At 53.4% G+C, this 19,763-nt stretch overlaps 2 protein-coding genes across 2 annotated transcripts; both read right to left on the bottom strand.

Moving 5' to 3' along the window:
• Positions 1-888: 888 nt before the first annotated feature.
• Positions 889-8,807, bottom strand: LGALS4 (galectin 4). Its single transcript, XM_081273755.1, has 10 exons — positions 7,829-8,807; positions 7,502-7,590; positions 6,738-6,942; positions 4,353-4,487; positions 2,393-2,419; positions 2,245-2,283; positions 2,034-2,063; positions 1,685-1,773; positions 1,406-1,571; positions 889-1,118 (listed from the first exon to the last, which is right to left on the bottom strand). Exons 1-10 carry the CDS (start codon positions 7,871-7,873, stop codon positions 972-974), a joined length of 972 nt encoding a protein of 323 aa, XP_081129881.1. The 5' UTR covers positions 7,874-8,807; the 3' UTR covers positions 889-971.
• Positions 8,808-8,956: 149 nt separating this feature from the next.
• Positions 8,957-15,143, bottom strand: ECH1 (enoyl-CoA hydratase 1). The gene is made up of 10 exons (XM_081273754.1): positions 15,005-15,143; positions 14,461-14,668; positions 14,242-14,330; positions 10,707-10,831; positions 10,577-10,625; positions 10,343-10,407; positions 9,807-9,877; positions 9,649-9,720; positions 9,325-9,475; positions 8,957-9,221 (listed from the first exon to the last, which is right to left on the bottom strand). The coding sequence occupies exons 1-10, from the start codon at positions 15,054-15,056 to the stop codon at positions 9,117-9,119; spliced, it is 987 nt and encodes a 328-aa protein (XP_081129880.1). The 5' UTR covers positions 15,057-15,143; the 3' UTR covers positions 8,957-9,116.
• Between the last annotated feature and the right edge of the window lie 4,620 nt (positions 15,144-19,763).

Here is a 19,763-nt window from a genome sequence, read left to right as displayed (position 1 = left end):
CAGCACCTCATTAAAAAATAAAAATAAAGATATTGTGTCCATCTACAACGAAAAAAATAATTAAAAGAAAAAGAACTCTTAAAAAAAATGCACGAGGGGCTGGGGATGTGGCTCAAGCGGTAGCGCGCTCGCCTGGCATGCGTGCGGCCCGGGTTCGATCCTCAGCACCACATACCAACAAAGATGTTGTGTCTGCCGAAAACTAAAAAAAAAATAAATATTTTTTAAAAAATGCACGAATCTTCAGCGTACTTTCATCGAGTTCTGGCAAATGCATAAAACTGCAGAATCCAGGGCATGGAATGCCCCATCACCCAGGAAGTCGCCTCAGACACGCAGTAGTCTCCACGTAGCTGAAGTCACCCTAACCTGCAGAGTGTCTCCCTCCCCTCCCCATCCCCTCCTTCCTGGCTCCTCTCCTGCCCCATACCTGTTTCCTCCCCAGGTCCCTGTCCCAGAGGTGGATCCTGATTTCTACTCAAGTCCCCTGACCTGTCACCCACCCACCCCTCACGCCTCCCCATGGTCTGGTTCTGCTTCAGCCCTGATGTCCCCTTCCCAGGTCCCTGCCTGCATTCCCACTGGGTTCCCGAGAACCTGAACTCCAAGAGACAGCTGGGGGGATCCCTCTAAAGACCCCGTCTGGGTAGGGTGTGGTGGCACATGCCAGTAATCCCAGCAGCTCCAGGGGTGGGGGTGGGAGGGGATGCTAAGGGAGGAGGATCAGCAGGTTCAAAGCCAGCCCTAGCCACCAAATCCCCAGAAACAGAGAGAGAGAGAACACACTGCTGCCCACACCTTGAGAGAAAGAATGGGTGACAGGTAGGTAGGCGGTGGTCCGCCAGGCGGTCAGTTGGGGAGAGCTGAGGGAGGCGATGGAGCCACACAGAAGACACCCTCAGAGATTTTATTAGGGGTTAGGAAGGTGTCCTGGGGAATCCTGTCTTTCCAGGAGTTTCGCCAAGAGCAGGTCAGACCTGAACGTAGGACAGGGTGATGTCGCCATTGATCTCCAGCGTGTCCACTGTCTGGAAGGCCGGGAGGCGGTGGGAGTAGTCAAAGAGGTGCTGGCCGTTGTTGTAGACCTTGAAGCGATCCGTGCCACAGCGAATGGACAGCTGTGGGCAAGGCAGGCGTGAGGCCAGGGCAGGGCAGAGGCTCTGCCAGCAAGTGGGGGAGGGGACCCCAGACTCTCTCTTTTTTTTTTTTTTTGTACTGGGGATTGAACCCAGGGGCACTTAACCTCAGAGCCACATCCCCAGGCCTTTTTATTTTTATTTATTTATTTTTCTGAGACAGGGTCTTGCTAAATTGCTTAGGGCCTGGCTAAATTGCTGAGTCTGTCTTCAAACTTGTGGTCCTCCTGCCTCCGCCTCCCGAGCTGCCAGCAAGACCCCAGACTCACATCAAAGAACTGGCCAGGGCCAAACGGGTTGTGGGCGACCTTCCTCTCCTCGGAGCCCCAGGAGCCTCTCACACAGGTGTTCCGCACCACGGCGCCCTCCCTTATGCGGGGGTTAATGTGCAGAGCCAGGTCCCCCGAGGACCCCACCTTGAAGTTAATGGCAAAGCTGAGGACAGAGAAGGAGTGTCAGACGGGTCTCCAAGGAGGAGGAATGGGTGCCTGGACTCCTGGGTCCCCGAGGGAGGAGGGCCGGGGCCCCCCTGGACCTCGGCTCTGTACCTCTTGGCCGTGGGGAGTACGTAGCCCTTGATTATGATGGTCCTCCGGGCCGTCAGCCCCCCCTGCAGCTTCGCTGTGAATGGCACAGGCTGTGGGAGGAGAGATGGGTCCCGTCCACACGCAAGTCCCCCAAAGCCAGGTCCAAAGACACGTTTTCAGCGTGCAGCCCTCTTTGTTCTTGGGAAAAGTCCCCAAGCAGGTTCCTGCACCCCTCCCACCTCCAGTCTCAAAACCCTCCACCCACCACAGAGCTGACCTCCGAGGCCCCCCACCAGTCAGCCCCTTCCCCCACCAGTCCCCCTCCCCCAGCCAGCCCACCCCAAGCCCCAAGCCCCTCAGGGTGCCATACCGGGTTGAAGGTAGGGGGTCCCATCATGGTCTGTGAATGGGAGGAGGCAGCCATGTTATTCCATGACAGTTGACAAATGCCAGAACACACCCCCCCCCCCCACCGCTGTGCACACGTCCTTCTCCACCCTGGGTTAGTGGGACTGGCCGTAGCCCCCCAGTGTGCCCCCACTGTCCCCATCCCTCTGACGGTCACACAGCCCCGTACTCACAGGCAGGCTGCCCAGGTGGTGATGATTGGGCCCGGGACCCTGCAGGGATGGGTGGGGAGGTAAGGGACCCCGGTCCTTCGGCCACCCACACACCTCCCTGGCTGCTCCTCTTCCGCCCCGGGGAGCCCTGGCCCCAGCAGGTACTTACATGGTGAGGTGGCAGGCCCATGGGTCCCTGTGGGAGCAGAGAGAGGAAGAGGAAATGATTAGGACCCCAAATTCAGGACAGAAGTTATCAAGGGCGCCTGCCCCGGGGCAGCCATGGCCACCATGGCCACCATGCAGGGGTCTCTGAAGTTCAAGGTTGGCCCCAGATGACTGCCTCTGGGAGGAACTCGCCATGTTCAGGGCCCGGTTTCCCCTGAGCCTCCCCCAGACCTTCAGGACAGTGGCTGAAGACTCTGCTCCCTGCTTGCTGCCCAGGGTCCTCGGTCCCCAGTCCTGCCCTCTCAGCCCAGAGGCCGGATCTCACAGCCCAAGCACCTCGGGACCCCTGCCCGGCCTCTCGAGCCACCCCATCACCCCATCTCCAGCCGCCATGGCCCCTCATCCATGTGCCCAGCACTGGGCAGGTGGGGCCCTCGGAGGCTCCCGGAGCTCCCTGTCCCCCAGGCCAGGAGACCTCTCTGCCTAGACCACCTTCCTCCCTCCCTCCTTAGCCCGCGTTCTCTGGGTTTCCTCCTCCTTTTCTCTCATTGCCTCCTTTCTGCCTCGACCTCTGGTTTCCGTCCCTGTTCTGAAGCCTTTTAAAAATGGCCGCACAGCTGTTTTCCTGTTGGAAACGAATCGGTGCTGCCCAGGGAGAGGCACAGGAGGCAGGAGAGCCCTGAGCAGGCCCTGCGCCTGTTACCCGCTCTGTGACCCTGGGCCCATTACTAAAGCTCTCTGGGCCTCAGTTCCCCATCTCACCACCATCAGTCACTGGGAGGATTAAAGGGATGTGGCAGTGGCTGTGTGCCCTCCCCACCCTGTCCCTTGGCCTCCTCATGGGTGACACAACCCAAAGTGAGATCAACAATGAGTTCTTCTTCCTGTGATTTGATCCTACATCTCTTGAGACCCCTGGAAACAAAATGTGCTTTTTCAACTGTTAAAAAAAAAATTGTGCTTTTTCTTTCTTCTTTTCTTTTTTTTTTTGGGGGGGGGGTACTGGGAATGGAACCCAGGGGTGCTTAACCACTGAGCCACATCCCCAGCCCTTTTTATTTTCTATTTTGAGATGGGATCTCACTAAGTTGCTTAGGGCCTCTCTAAATTACTGAGGCTGGCCTCAAACTTGCAATCCTCCTGCCTCAGCCTCCTGAGCTGCTTATGCCACCGTGCCCTTCTTCTGAGGCTGCCTGTGTGTTTTTGGACTCCATATTGGACAAGGAGAGCCCCCTGCTGCTATGTGCAGCTGTTGACCGTTCCTCCCATCTCTGGGTGATGGACCCTTGTGTACTCAGTCACCTGTTGGGGAACACGGGGGCAGCTCTGACTCTGGGGCTTGTTTCTTTTGAGGGTGCCAGGGATGGAACCCAGGCCTCGCGCTGGCTGGGCAAGCCTCTGCCCCTGAGCTGCTGCCCTAGCCCTGGGCTTTTGTAAATGGGGCTGCCGGGGTGGTGCTGGGGTGCATGGCGGCCCTTTGCCTACTGTTCACCGAGTGCCGTCCCTTGGCCATCACAGTGTGGTGTGCCAGCTCTCTGAGGCTCGCCAGCTCTTTTCCAAGGACACTGTGTCTGCCGCACTCCCAACCATGTGGGAGGGCCAGCTGGGCCACCCGTCTGCCCACAGAATGCTCCTGAGGGCCTGACGGGCATGTAATGGCAGCTCGTGGCTTTGATTGAGGTCCCCAGGTGACAAATGGCGTTAAGCAACCTGTCGTGAATGTGTTTGCTGTTCATAAATTCTTATCTCACTTGCTGACTCAGTTTACACACCTTCTCCTCCAGGAAGCTGTTTCTTTGTGACCCTGTGACTAAGTCTTTCCTTTTCTCTCTCAAGTCCCCTGGGGTCCTGACCACTGGATGACGTCTCTGTCTGGCACAGAGCAGGCACTTGGGTAATGAATGATGGTGGGGACAGGTTAAGGAAGGAAAGAAGCAAATAAGGGAGGGGCCAGCACGCACCTGATTTGGGGTGAACTGGCCCCCGAGAAAGTTGATTGACTGAAGATGCAGGTCGCCATTCACCTGCAGGTGGGTGACCATCTGCAGGGGCAGCCGGTGTCCAAATTCGTAGAAGGGGTTTCCGTTGACCACCACCTGGGGCGGGGACAAGAAGGGTCAGTACGGGGACCTGGGGCAGGTAGGAGCAGGGAGCGGGGAACAGGTGTCTTCTTTTTGACTTGGGGTCATGAGTGTCCCAGGGAGGTAACTGGAGAGCCTGGGCCTCAGGGACCTTGGAGTCCAGGGGTCAGAGATCAAGCTGGGGTCAGAAGTCAGGTCACGGAGGGTCCAGAGAAGAGGGTTTAGCTGGAGAAGGAGATCAGGAGAGGACTCGCCCGAGGCCTGGCTTTGGCACCAGATGAGTGGGTTTAAGGTCTAGCTCTGACACTCCCTGGCTGTGTGACCTCTAGCCTCTGTTTCCCCATCTGTGAATTGGGAACCTGCTCATATCTGAGCTGGTCGGGAGATGCAACCCGACGTGACAGGGTGTGTTGGAGGCAGGTGGAGACTGGGGTCCGTTGCTCGGTGTAGCTCAGGCGTCCAGTTCCATCATGATGCTAAGTGACAGGCACAGGGCCAGGATCCAGCTCCGTGGGACTGGGCACTTCCTCCACAAGGGACCTCAACAGCTCAAGGGATCCTTCCCATTGCCCAAGAAAACAAAGGCTATAGGTGTAGAGTGGCCAACTGGAACCTAAGCGTGGACAATCCCAGCCCAGATGCCGGGGTTAGGAATTTGGCTCCACGCCTGTCATCCCAGCAGCTTGGGAGGCTGAGGCAGGAGGATCGAAAGTTTGGGGCCAGCCTCAGCGAATCAGCAAGGCCCTGTGCAACTTAGTGAGATCCTGCCTTGAAATGAAAAAATTAAAAGGGCCAGGGCTGGGGCTGGGGCTCAGCGGTAGAGGCTCACCCAGCACATGGGAGGCCCTGGGTTCCAGCCTCAGCACCACATAAAATAAATAGATAAAATAAAGCCAACTAAAAAAATTAATATATTTTTTAAAAAAGGGCTGGGGCTGGGGCTCAGTGGTTAAGCATTCCTGAGCTCAATCACCAGTACAGGGGAAAAAAGAAGAAAGAGAAGGAGGAGGAGGAGAAGGAGAGGAAGAAGAAATCTGGTGCTCAGACAAAGTCAACAAAAACCTGGGCCTGGGGGTCTCCCACCACATCTGGTCCAGGAGAACCCGCGCAAGGAGATTGGCCACAACAGGGCACCTGGTCAGAGGGCAGAGGCCAGGGATCCCTGCACAACCATTTGAGGTCACCAACCAGGGGCTCCAAGCCACACAACATGGTGAGTGAGACAAGAAATGGAAGGCAGTGGCCCAGAGCTGGCTGTGTACATACTTTAAATCAAAGGCAAGCACACCTGTAATCCCAGCAACTGAGAGGCTGAGGCAGGAGGATCACAAGTTCGAGGCCAGCCTCTTTAACTTTGTGGGCCCTACGCCACTTAATGAGACCCTGTCTCAAAATAAAAGATAAAATAAAAAGGGCTGGGAATGTGGCTCAGTGGTTAAGTGAACTTGGGTTCAATCCCTGATACCAAAATCAAAACAAAACAACCCCTACGTGTGACTGATCAGCCTGCAGGCACCCACCCTCTTTGGACCTGGATCAGACACATTGCAAAACAACATTATGAGCCGGCTGGAACAGGCAGGTGATATTAAGAAAGAACCTTCCCTTTTAGGTATGACGGTGGCATTGTGTCTATGCTCTTACAAATGGAGACATTTATGAATGAAATGACATAATGTCTGGGATCTGCTTTTAAATAACGGAGGCGGGGTTGGTGGAAGAGGAGGAGACGCCGTTGCACGGTGCGGGACACACCACACGCTCTCTGTGCCTGGGGCTTCCTTTCGTGTGTGTCCAGAGCGCGGAGCAGACAGAGCGAAAGTCTGCATCTGCGAGCATTCGGAGCCCGAGGTGAGGAAGGCCGTCAGCAGCCGAGGGAGGAGAAGGAGGGAAGCAGCAAGAAGAGGTGGAATAGGCAGGAAGAGAAGGAAAGGAAAGGGAAAGTGAGGCAGGAAGGGGAAGGAAGAGAGGGAAGAAAAGAAAGAAGGAAGAAAGGGAGCTGGGGGCGGTGGCACACACCTGCAATCCCAGCACCTCGGGAGGCCGAGGCAGGAGGATTGGGATTCAAAGCCAGCCTCAGCAACACAGTGAGACCCTAAGCAACTTAGGAAGAACCTGTGTCTAAATTAAACATAAAAAAGGGCTGGGGATGTGGGTTCAATTCTGATACCAAATAAAGAAAGAAAGAAACGGAAGAAGGAGGAGGCAGGGGGGCAGGGTGGAGGCTGGGGGGGGGCGGAGGCTGAGGGAGGCGCCCAGCCAGACCTTGTAGTGTTCTGCCATGATCATGAACACCAGCTCAAAGGGGGCCCCCTTGCTGAAGGGCATGCTCCTCTTCCTCTCCTCGTTGCCCCAGCGGCCACCCTGCTGTGAGTTGAAGACCACCTTGTCCCAGCCATCGAAGCGGGGATTGAAGTGGAAGGCGATGTCTGCCCCTGGGTCCTGCCCCACGGCAAAGTTCACCTGGAACCTGGTGAGACGCAAAGGGCTGATTCCCCAGAGGACACCTGCCGCCCACAGGGACCCCTCCAGGGAGCTCTGTCCCCACATTCTCTGCCCCGGGCACTACTGACCAAGCCAGGAGAGGAGGTCGTGACCTGGAGTTCCAGAGATCGACTCCCACAGCAGCCCCTTGGCTCGCTGCTCCTTCGAGGCCACCTTCCCCACCCCTCCCAGCTTCAAATATTTGCTCTGGGGACTCCTGTGGTCACAGTTGACATCCATTGGTTGACATCCATTGGAGTTTCTCTGCTCCTTCCTGGACCCCGACAGTCCTTCCCCACCCACAGCCAGAGAAGCTGGGAACGCCCAGGTCAGAGCACCTTCCACACTGCCCATCACACCAGAAGTTATTCCAACAGGGCAGGACCCGGCTGCCACAGGGCCTTTGCACTGGCAGTTCCCTCTCCTCTCTTCCTCCATTCCTCCCTCTCTCTCATCTTGGAGGTGGCAAAAAGCTCCTACAGGTGGGCCACAGCACCAGCTCCCTTGCAGCCTAGCCTGGTGGGACGAGGTGGGGGTCCACTTACCGCTTCATCTTCTCATCGGCCACTCCTTGGATGTAGATGGACATTCCGATGCTGAGGCCGCCGGGGATGGGCTGGTTGTAGGGCAGGGTCTGAAGAATGGGCCGGTGAGGGGCGTCAGAGGCCATGGGACAGTCGCAGCCCTTCCCCCTCACCGAAACCCCTTCTGGTCCCGCAAGCAGGGGACATGAAACTGGAGTGAGGAAACTGGGGGATGAAGCCTGAGCATCATGATGGGGGGCCTGATGGTTGGGGGTCCCTCACGGGTTGGAGTGTGGCTCGGAGAGGAGCTAAGCCAAGGCCTGGGGTGGGGCCTGGCTGGCATCTCACCGGGTTGTAGGTGGGCTGGTAGCCCGGCGCAGGGACAAAGGCCATCTTCAGAGGCTGCGCTGGTGGCTTGTGCTAGAGAGGAGCTAGAGGAGAGAGAAAGTGGCAGGTGGCAGGCAGTGGGTGGCCCTTATAGCAGAGGCAAAGGGAGTGGCAGGCTGGGAGGGCCATGAGGTCCTTCTCCCAGGGATCCCTGAGCACACACTGGCTTTCCTGGTGGACACCCGTCCCCACCTGCCCGGGCACAAAGAGGAAGTGCTCGTAGACTTCGGCCTCACCTTATCAGAGCCCATAAAACCCTGCCCAGACTCTGTTGGCAGAGGGAGGGTGGGACCAGGCGGCAGGGCCAGGGCAGGGCCGCAGGAGTGGCCTGGACAGCTGGGCGGTGGGAGCAGCCAGAGCTCCCGACTCTGTGGAAGGGTGGTGACCCGAGCCCTGGTGCCCGGCAGGTCCCCACAGTATGAGGTGTCCTCGGGACAGTGTGTGAGAGCCCACTCAGAGCCAGGGGTTCCGGGCCCGGTCCTGCCTCCACAACTTCTCGGCTATGCCGTCCCGGGTCCTTACCCCGGATTCGCCCCTTTTCCTGGGGCTAAAACAGAAGTGACAGTAGCAACTCCATAGATCCTTAAAAGGAATCGCTAAACTAATAAATGCCCAGAGCAGGCTTGGCATGCAGAGGGCGCACAATTAATGTTTGGTCTCGTCACTCATTCCAGACATAAACCAGGGAGGCTGGGATTATATACCATAAGAAAACCCAGTGGGGGGCTGGGGCTCCGCGGTGGAGCGCCCGCCCAGCATATGGGGGCCCTGGGCTCCATCCCCCTATCGCCAAAGATTGCCAGATTCCAGCAGGGGGTCCCCTCCGCTGGGGAGTGAAAGGCACAGACAGTGGGCACAGCTCCCAACAGCAGGGAGGAGACCAGGGGTGGGTTCTTGGGGGCTTTCAGGCCCAGGGAACCCCACAACCTCGGCTCCCTCCTCCCGGGACGTCCTGTTGGCCCTGGCCACCGGCAGCTGCAGGTCACCGTTCCCGCGGGCCATATCCCTAAACCACCTTCACCACCGCCCTCCCTGGAGCCCGGGGGCATCTTAGCCCTGCCACCTGCCCTCTCCCAGTAGAGACACAGGTTCTTTATAATGTTTTATTGTCCAAAGAGCGAAGAGAAGGCCCTGGGCTTGAAATCGGTGTCGCAGGCAATACACTGAGGGACACTCGGAGACCGTCTCCCATCCGCTCTGCAGAGAGAAGCCGGACCCCAGGTGCCGCAGGCTGGGGACCCGAGGGCTCTCAGAGTTTGGAGAAGGTGACACTTTTCGCGTCCTTCTTCTCCATCATGGCCTGCACCGACTTGACGATGTCCTGGGTTTGCAGCATGCTCATGTTCCAGGTCGCCTGCCCAGAGAGGGCCACCAATCAGAGCACAGGCGAGGCTCGCGCGCACCAATCAGAGGACAGGCACGCGCAGCCCAAGCCCCACCGGCTGTCTGGGCCTTACCATGTAGTTGAGGCCCTCGGCCACTGGGTGGTCGCGGGAGTAGATCAGGTTGATCTTGGTGCTCTGCACGGCCACCGGGCTCTTGCTGGCAATCTCGGCCGCCAGGGCTAAGGCCGAGTCCAGCATGAGCTCCTTGTCCGGGAACACGCGGCTGCGACGAAGGGACAAGAGGGGTCGGGACAGGCAACTGGGGAAGGGCGGATGGGGTGTGGCCGCTCACAGAGGACCCCAGTAAAAGGGCCCGAGGACAGGAGGGTGCTGGCCCCCAAAGGAAACAATCCTGCTGAGGACACACGGGCCCCAGCCTGGCGCTCCCGCACCCACCTGACCAGCCCACTGCTCAGGGCCTCGTCAGCCATCATCTTGCGGCAGGTGAAGGCCAGCTCGTTGACCAGGCTGCAAAAGGGAAGCGTGGGTCAGAGACGGCTGTCATCTGGGAGATGCCCTGTGGTCCCCTCCCGGGGTCCCCTCACCGCACCCACCTCTGGTTCCCAATGATCTTGGGCAGTCGCTGTAGTGTCCCCACATCGGCAGCCAAGCCCACGTCCACTTCCTGGGGGCACAGAGGTGTCAGGGTTATTCTGCCAGGGGTGCCTCCCAGGACACCGCCATCAGGGGCTCCCCCGCCACACGCACACCCAGGCAGGTGCCCTGATCCCCGCCCTCCAGGTCTTCCCTTTGCCACATCTTTCTCCAGAGCCACGCCCTTCCTGACCCCTTTACCACATCAAGGGTCTCCATCCTGCCCCCCACCCTCTCCTGCAGGCCCTCAGCAGTGACCCCAGCCTCCGGCCTGGGTCACCTCGTCCCCACACCCCACCTCCCCGGCTCCTGACCTCACCGGGACCGCCTGCCACTGGCTTCCTTATGGCCTAGCCTCCCTTCGGAAGGTTCAGTTCCGACCCTCTTCCCGGAGGCCCGAGGGCAGGCTCCCTGGCCCACCCTGGCCCTGCTCTGCTCCGGCTCACTGCCCAGTGGTGTGCAGGACCCCGGAGGCAGGAGCTTAGGGGTAACTCACCTTCACCTGGAATACAGCGTCCTGGGTACAGTAGCGGATGTCACAGGCGGTGATGAGGTCCACACCTGGGGGGGCAGGGAAGCTGAACATCACCCTGCGGGACCTGGGGTGGCATCTGGGGGCCAAGTCTAAGGGTACTGGTTGTGTCTGGGGGCCACTGGCCCAGGTGGAAGGGCACGAGCCAGCCAGCGTGGGCACCCTGGCAGCGGGTAGCGGCAGGAGGCCCAGGCTCACCTGCTCCGATACAGTTCCCGTGGATGGCAGCGATCACAGGCTTGGGGCACTGGAAGGGAATGGGAGGGTCAGGGTCAGGGTGGGCCACAGAGAGAGGCCACAGAGGATGCCCTCCAGCCCCCAGAGTCACCTTCTCAATGACACTGAAGGTTTCTTGGTATTTGCTGATGAGGTCACGCAGGTACCAGCTGATGCGGGCCACATCGTCCCCTTCAGGCTGCAGGAGGTCTGAAGCCATGTCCATGAGGTCGATACCTGAAGAGGAGGCAGGTGGAGGCTCGCCCAGCCCACCAGGACCCACCCACCTCCTGGCCGGGGCCAGAACCCAGACACCATGGGTGGGAACCCCCACATCAGCACAGTACAGAAGGCAAGTCCCACAGACTCCCAGGGGATGGCCTTGAGTGTGAGCTGAACAAAGACTGCCACCAAGGCACTGCCCAGCCACCCAGTGTGGTGGACCCTAGGACGCCCCCAGTTTGCTGGTGGGTAAACTGAGGCACAGAGAGGTGGCACACTCACCTAAAGTCCCACCAGCTTGTGAGTAGAACTGAGGTTTTGGTTGTGTGCAGTGGCACACGCCTGTAATCCCAGTGACTCGGGAGGTTGAGGCAGGAGGATCACCAAGTTCACGGCCAGCCTCAGCAACCAAATGAGGCCCAAGCAACTCAAAATTTTTAAAAGGGGAAGGCTGGGCCGTGGTTCAGTGGTTGAGCATCCCTGAGTTCAACCCCCGGGATCACACAGCTGGCTCCAGAAGACTCATCCCCCTCTTATCCCAGGTGGGCACGGACTCAAGGTTTATGGCAGAAGTGAGTCAATGGTGGTGGTCTTGCCTCAGAAGGCAAGACCCAGATGGAGCAGATATTATGGCTCCCATTCAAGATAATCCTGAGTTTGACTTCTGTCCCCCCAGCCATCCTCTCTCACTCTACTCCTGGTCCCCCGTTCCCACCTGTCCTAAGCTAGTCCCCACACTCAGCCTGTGAAGCCTGGAGTCAGGTTAGAACCCCCTCTTCTTCCCTTCCATCCCACTTTCTTAGAATAAAACACCAAGTCCTCACCGGGGGTACAGCTAAGTAGTACAGCACCTGACCTGCACGCTCTAGGCTACGGGTTTCACCCCCAGGACTGAGGCAGGAGAACTGCAAGTTCAAGGCCAGCCTCAGCAACTTAGTGAGACCCTACCTCAAAATAAAAAGTAAAAAGGACTGGAGATGGGGTTCAGTGGCCAAGCACCTCTGGGTAAAGATGGGGTTCAGTGGTCAAGCACCCTGCACCCAAAATAACAACAATAAAGCCTTCTGAAGGCAGATGGGGCTACAAGGTTGTGGAGATGGAGCCCCAGAGGCCCGAGCAGAAGCTGGATGGCAGCGGCGTCAGTCACCACTGCTGTGTGCTCCGTTTCAGCAGAGGTCACAGCAACTGACCAGCCTGCTGGCGACTCTGGGCTCCCACACTACATCTGAGGAGCCTGAATGACTCATCAAGAGCTAGGACAAGCCCAGTATGACGGCCTCTTGCGACACCACCTTCCACTGTGTGTGTCTGTGTGTGTGTGTGTGTGAGTGTGACTAGGGACTTTACACAGGGCAATCTTCTACAGAGTGACAACTCCAACCCTCATTTTTATTTTGAGGCATGGTCATGCTAAGTGGCCAAGGCTGGCCTCAAATGCGCCATCCTCCTGCCTCAGTCTCCCAAGTAGCAGTTTGCCCCGCTTCTCCCTAGTTCTTCTGGTTTAACTGCCCTGGACCTGCCGAGGCTGGCGATTGCCACTGCTTGAAATAAAGGGCGCAGGTGTTGGGACCAAGTGTCCCCCTCCAAAGCAAGAACACTGCAGGTTAGTCGCTGAGAACTTCTAAACATCCTTCATAACCCTGCTGCCACTCACCCCCGTGAAGCCACAGCAATAAACAGGTCGCAATGTTAACGCTGGGCACATAAGAATGTTCTGCAACTCCTTTCATTTAATCTTCATAAACCCAGTGAGATTGGTCTGGTGGGATATCCATATTCTTCAGATGAGGAGCCAGCAGCAGAGAAGTGAGGGGACAATGACAAGTGGTAGAAGTGGGGCTGCCTAATGCCAGAGCCCTTTCTTTTTTCTTCTGATTTTAGGGATGGAACCCAGGGCCTAATCTGTGCTAATAACATACTCTCCCTCTGTCACACCCGCTCCCCTGAGCCCTTGCTTTTAACCAGCCCCACAGTCACCTGGGTCACAGTTGCAGTGGTTAAGATCAAGGATTCTGCTGGGTGTGGTGATGCATGCCTGTGATCCCAGGGACTCAGGAGGCTGAGGCAGGAGGATTGCAAGTTTGAGGTCAGCCTCAGCAACTCAGTGAGACCCTGTCTCTAAATAAAATATAAAATAGGGCTGGGGAGATGGCTTAGGGGTTGAGTGTCCCTGAGTTCAATCCCCAGTACCAACAACAACAACAACAACAAACAAAAAAAATCAAAAGGACTGAGGATGTAGCTCAGGGTAGAGCATTCTTGAGTTCAATCCTGGCAGAGAATAGGACCTTGGATCACAAGGTCCACTCTATCATTGGATCACTGTGACCCTGAATTTCTTCTTCTGACCTTCAAGGGCTTGCTGTTAAACACAGGTCAAGAGATAGCCACAATCAGCCAGGAGTTGAAAGATGAGAGCCAGAATGAAACCTCATCTTTTTTTTTGGCACAAGGTGACTGACCATTTTTTTGTTTTTGTTTTTAGTACCAGGGATTGAACTCAGGGGTACTCAACCACTGAGCCAGATCCCCGCCCTTTTTTTTTTTTTTTTTTTTTTTAGTGAGAGAGAATTTTTAATATTTATTTTTTAGTTCTCGGCGGACACAACATCTTTGTTGGTATGTGGTGCTGAGGATCGAACCCGGGCCGCACGCATGCCAGGCGAGCGCGCTACCGCTTGAGCCACATCCCCAGCCCACCCCGCCCTTTTTAAAAATACTTTATTTAGAGATTGGGTCCATTAGGTTGCTTAGGGTCTCAATAAATTGCTGAGGCTGGCCTTGAACTTGTAATCCTCCTGCCTCAGCCTCCCAAGTCAGTGAGATTACAGGTGTACACCACAATACCTGGTTTTCCCCCCTGCCCTACAATACCAGGGACTGTATCCAGGGGTGTTCTACCACTAAGCAACATCCCCAGCCTTTTCTTTTTTCAAAGACAGGGTCTTATTAAGTTGTCAAGGTGTTGGGGCTGGCCTCAAGCTGGTAATCCTCCTGCCTCAGCCTCCTGAGTTGTTAGAACTACAGATGTCCACTAGCCTGCCCAACACATATTCTTATGATAACACACTTGGTTAACACAGCAATAGATTCAGAGTGGTTAAGTGCCTTGTTCAAGATCACAGATCCATGACAGAAACCCAAACTTCAGGGCCTAGGACTCTGTCATGTTCTGTTGGACTCATCTATATAACATTTTTTTTTTTTTTTTTTTTTAGTAGAGGTGCTGGAGAAGGAACACAAGGTCTCATGAACGGCAGGCAACCACTCCATTGCTGAGCCACACCCCAGCCCTCTATATTTGAGTGTTTTAAATTAGGCCTTTAAAAAAATTTGATGAAAATTTAAGTTAGAGTCTGCTTAAAACCCTAATGAAGAAGCACTCCTTCTGCTCTGTCAGCAGCAGGGTGCTGGGAGCACAGTACCTGAAGAGAACATCTTTCCTGCACCTGAGATCACTACAGCCCGGCAGTCAGAGTCTTGAGCTATCTTGTTGAAGCATTCCACCATCTCTCTGTGGAGAAGCACGGAGTGAAGGCCTACATTTGGGGTGCAAACCCCCTGCCCTGATGTCCATCTCTCCCAAGGCCACTCTGACCGGTCCCTCTACCGCTGCCCCTTCCTCCAGGATCTACAGGCCAGACCTCCAGAAGGCCTTGTTCATAGCATTCCTCTTGTCTGGTCGGTTTAGCTGCACATGGAGAATGTGTTTCTCAGCAGGTGTCACCAGAAGGGACTCATAGCTGTGGCCTGAGGCTTCGCAGGGGGCTGCTCTGGAGGCCTGCTCTTGGGCAGCAGAGCCCATGGGGCGAAGGCTAACACTGAAGACCTGCTGGGCAGGTACTGTGAGCCCTGCAGAGAGAAAGGAAGACCCCCAAATGGGGACATCACATCTTCAAGAGCAGAGGACACACACCTCTGTGACTCTAGGTTGGAGAAGACAAGCCCTCGGAGACCTAGGGTTAGAGGGATACGGGCTGTAAGATTGGGGGACACTTATTGTGGGTCATGACCCAGGATGGAGACAAGCTGTCAGCGACTCCACACTGCGAGGCGCAAGCTTGCAACAGGGGACAGCCCTTCCTCGGGCAGCTCGGACCCTCGGTAACCCCGACAGCCTTCCTGCTTTACGGCTGCTTTGACAGCGCGACGCAGTCGTGGACCCCACACAGGTCCGGAGTGACTCACGCCGCATCAGCAGGTTGCGGAGACTGCGAGAAGCCGCCATCGCTACCGCCATCGTCGCCGTCCCTGGGACTGGTTCTCCGGAGTAACCAACGGGAGGAAGTCAAGGGGCGGGGACAAGGCAGTCTACATTGGGTGAGGGCACCGAAGCCGCAGGCTAACCGGCAATGACGCCTTTTTTACGCCATCTTTACTAAGGGCAACCGGAAGGAGGGTGCCTGGGGAGGGCCCTTTGCCCCAGTGGGAACCCGGCCTCGGAAAGTTCCGCCCGCGGCCGCCGCTGGGCGTGTGAAGTTCGCCGCCGCGCAGCTGGGCCATGTGGGGGAGCGGAGCTGAGCCTCAGTCACATAACCACACACAGCCGCTGCAGCCCGGCAAGTGCATATTTGCATGTGTAAGTTAATCTAAGAGGAAAAAATTACTTGTAAATTAATCTAAGAGAAAAAATATTACTTTTTTTTTTAACACCTCTTTTGGTGTCTCCAGAAGAGGGTCCAAAGGAGTTTACAGAGAGGGCAGCTTGACTCAGGATCAATGAGTCCCTGGCACAAGTCATGGAAGTGAATTTTTCAGCAGGTGTCAATAAAGGCACAGATTTTATAGAAAAGCGAAGGATATGCATTCAAGGAGAGCAGGCAAGGGGCACACGCCTGTAATCTCTGCAACTCTGCAACTCGGGAGGCTGAGCCAGGAAGATGGCAGGTTCAAGGTCAGCCTCAGCAATTTAGTGAGACCTTATTTCAAAATAAAAAGGGAGGGTGGATGGGGACGTGGCTCAGTAGTTAACCAACCCCCTGGGTTCAGTCCCCAGGACCAAAACAATCAAGGGAGGATGCAGGCCATCTGGAGAGTGAGGGGAAGGTATGTAGGGATGACCTCAGTCTGATGGTTTTGGTGGTACCAGCCTTCTCCCGGTCCTTAACTGATAGGCCTCCATTATCTGATCAGTAGGTAACATTGGAAAGTCCCCCAAGTTACAGGCAGCAGGGGCTGCTGCTGCTGCTGCTGCTTCTTAATATTTTTAGCTGTAGATGGACACAATACCTTTATTTTTGTGTGTGATACTGGGGAATCAAAACCAGTGCTTCACCTGTGCTAAGTGAGCACGTGAGCCACAACCCCAGCCCCCCCATAAATATTTTTTTAATATATAAATGTTATCCAGATTGGTTTATTTATTTTTTTTTAAAGAGAGAGAGAGAGAGAGAATTTTTTAATCTTTATTTTTTTAGTTCTCGGCGGACACAACATCTTTGTTTGTATGTGGTGCTGAGGATCGAACCGGGCGGCACACTTGCCAGGCGAGCGCGTTACGGCTTGAGCCACATCCCCAGCCCAATTTTTTAAAAATATCTTTTCTTATTTATTGAGTTTCCTTTTGTCTTAACATTATTTTAAAATTTATATTTTGAGGGGCTGGGGATATAGTTCAGTTGGTAGAGTGCTTGCCTCATATGCAAGGCCCTGGGTTCAATCCCCAGTACCACAAGAAAAAATTATATTTTGAAATAATCCTTAAATTTTTTTTTGAAATTAGATGTGGAAAAAATTTTTGTTATTTTACTTTATTTTAAACATTAAAAAAATTTATATACATGTGGAATGTATTACACACATTATTACCCATTTATAGCACAAGTTTTCGTAACTCTATTGTATATAAAGTATGTTCACACCAAACATTAAAAATTTTTTTCTAATTAGTTATACATGACAGCAGAATGCATTTTGTTTCATTGTATACAAATGGACCACAACTTTTCATTTCTCTGGTTGTACATGATGCAGAGTTGCACCACTTGTGCAATCATACAGGGAAAAAAAAAATTTTAAAGTAGACAAATCACTGGATGTGATGGTGCACACCTGTAATCCCAGCCATTTTGGAGGCTGAAGCAGGAGGATCACAAGTTGGAGATTGCCTCAGCAATTTATCGAGACTCTAAACCACTTGGTGAGACCATGTCTGAAAATATAAAATATAAAAGGCTGGGGACAAAACTCACTCCTTGGTTCAATCCCAATCCCCAGTACAAAAGAGAAATTGGTTTATTTTTTTTCACTTTTTTGTTGGCATGTTATAGTTGTACATAATGGTGGGATGTGCTGTTACATATTTGTACATATAAACAATATTGTTTTTAAAATTTGCATATTTTTATTGGTGCATTATATTTGTATACAACGATTGGAAACATTTGACAGACATGAGTATACTGTCTTTTTTATGAAATCAAGAGTACTTGGATTTATATTTAGCAACTGATGATTTAGTATGTTATAAACAACACAGATCTTTTAAAATATATATTTATAAATATTTATTCTATTTATACTTACCTAATTTATCCATTTTAATAGCTATTTGGAGATTACCCATGAAACCAAGATAACAGACAAGCACAGTTAACATTCCAAAGTTATTATTTTTGTCAAGAAAAACCCTAAAAGCAGCTGAGCACAGGAGCACCCACAGCTACTCGGGAGGCTAAAGCAGGAGGATCCCAGTTTTGAGATCTGACATAAAACAAAACTATCTGAAGTATAGCAAGTGAGCTGGGCCCAGGGGCCACTCCTGTAATCCCAGCCATCAGGGGGCAGAGGCAGGAGGATCTCGGGTTCAAGGCCAACCTGGGCAACTTAATGAGAGACCTTAAGCAACTTAATGAGACCCTGTTTCAAAGTAAAAAAATATTTATTTTTCTGAAACCCTCAAAAAATTTTTAAAAACAGATGGGGATGTAGCTCACCCTATATAGCAACTGCACTTTTCTAAGGTGTAACCATTTTTGGACAGACAATGGTGGGGGTGGGGTGGGGTGATCCTCAATTAGAACAAGAGAACAAAGAGAAGGACACATTTCCTTCAGGGCTATGTCTATTAAAGAGACAGGTCAATATTGAAATAACTTATTTCCCCAAATATTGAGTACAGAGAATGTGAACATAAACACAAGAATCAGCGTGACTCAGTCAGAGCACAGGCTCAGGATGCTCCTGAGGGCGGCAGCACAGGATGGGCTGGCTTAGCTGCGGCATGGAAACTGGCACTCAGATCATTAAGAGGCTTCCAGAGTTAAGAGGCTGCCCCGGAAGACAGATCCGGTCTACTGTGGGGATCACTGGGGTTGGCTGCTTTCTGGTGTCACATTTGAAGAACTGAGGGGGAACTCAAAATGCTGGGAGGCCCATCCCTCATGCCGGCTGCTCCCTCCCACCCACCCAGGGCCGGGGCTGGTGGTCTGGAAGTGTCTTCTGTGGCCAGTGTTTCATGAACAAGCCCTAAGCCCTCTCTTCTAAGGGCCCAGAAGGGCTTTAGACAAGGAAGAGAGAACTATCACTTGTTCAAGTCCTATAGCGGCTTGAATTGAAAAGTGACACTTTTTGCCTTTGGTTTCAAATGGACTTAGGTAGCACCTCACAGCCAGTGACAGCCTAGCTCAACAAGGGCAGACTGGGCCATTCCGCAACTGCAGGGTAAAGCGGAGAGGAAAGGAAAGACTTAAAGCCCTTTGAGCTCCTTCATGGTTTCAGAGTTCTAATACTCTGCCAGACCCCTGAGTGGGTGTCAGCCAGCCCCTATTGCTACTCCAATCTGCATGGCTTGGGGCTTCCCCAGACACCCAACGTGGCAAGTAAGGTGACTCCAGTTTGGCTCTTCAGTCTTTAGAAGTGGAGGAAACAGAGGGAAAGACCAAGAGAGGAGCACCCACGACACACGTCAGAGCCAGGCAGAAGGGGAGGGGCTCAGACTCTCCAAAGTCCAGGCCTCAGGGTTCCCACCTGGGGCGCCAAGAGATGAAGTCATGGGAGAGAAGCAGTTATCACCAGAGAAGGGTCCTCAGAGAGGGAACTGCACTCAGGGGAGTTCCCATATACACGTGATGAAAAAGAAATTTTCAGCAAATGTCAACAGAGGTACAGATTTATTTAGGAAAGCTGAGAACACACATTCAAGGGAGAAGGCAGCTACCTCCAAAGTGAGGGATGTGTTTTTGGGGTTCCTGGCTATTCTTTTGAATAAAACTTAGGAGTGTGGGCATTGCAAGGTATGTAGGGATATCAAGAGGTATATGTATGAGGTATATGTACACAATGGAATATTAGTCAGCCTTAAAGAATGAAATTATAGCATTTGCAGGTAAATGGATGGGGGTGGAGAATATCATGCTAAGTGAAATAAGCCAAACCCAAAGAACAAAAAGGCCGAATGTTTTCTCTGCTAAGCAGAGGCTGATCTATAATTGGGGGGTGGGTTAAAGAAGAACAGAGGAACTTTGGATTGGGCAGGAGAGTGAAGGGAGGGGTGGGGAAAGACGGTAGAGACAGTATACATGTATGATTACACTACCGGTGTGACTGCACCACACACAGCCAGAGGAATGAGAAGTTGTGCTCCATTTGTGTACTATGTGTCAAAATACATTCTACTCTCATGTATGACTGGACTAATTAGAACAAATTAAAAATAATTTTTAAAAAGATGTTTACAATGGTCTTGTCCTTCTCAGGTCCTTAGGCTGATGTGGTCTCCATCATATGATTAGTAGATTACCATAGAAAGCCCCTTAAATATAAGCTTCTTAAAATGTCATATCTCTTTAATCTACTTCTTGGTGGGAAAAATTACTTCTTCTTAACAGTACAAAATGTAGATTTACAGATTTTCCCAGGAATTTGGGAGTGACAGGCCTGGAAAAATATAGGAAACTCCTAAATTAAAAAAAAAAAAAATATTTTTTTAAGGCTGGGGTTTTGGCTC

This window comes from Spermophilus citellus (genome assembly GCF_964194105.1).
Source record: "Spermophilus citellus genome assembly, chromosome: 18".
NCBI lineage: Eukaryota > Metazoa > Chordata > Mammalia > Rodentia > Sciuridae > Spermophilus > Spermophilus citellus.
Note: the sequence above shows the minus strand (reverse complement) of the source record. Positions and strands in the feature narration are given on the sequence as shown.

Coding starts and splice junctions, on each gene's coding strand:
- ECH1 (XM_081273754.1), bottom strand. CDS start 15,056: ATGGCGGTAGCGATGGCGGCTTCTCGCAGTCTCCGCAACCTGCTGATG. Junction 14,331..14,460: donor ATGAACAAGGCCTTCTGGAG/GTCTGGCCTGTA, acceptor GCTTCTCCACAG/AGAGATGGTGGAATGCTTCA. Junction 10,832..14,241: donor AGGAAAGATGTTCTCTTCAG/GTACTGTGCTCC, acceptor CCTCCTCTTCAG/GTATCGACCTCATGGACATG.
- LGALS4 (XM_081273755.1), bottom strand. CDS start 7,873: ATGGCCTTTGTCCCTGCGCCGGGCTACCAGCCCACCTACAACCCG. Junction 2,284..2,392: donor TGGGCCTGCCACCTCACCAT/GTAAGTACCTGC, acceptor CCATCCCTGCAG/GGTCCCGGGCCCAATCATCA. Junction 1,119..1,405: donor GCCCTGGCCAGTTCTTTGAT/GTGAGTCTGGGG, acceptor CCTTGCCCACAG/CTGTCCATTCGCTGTGGCAC.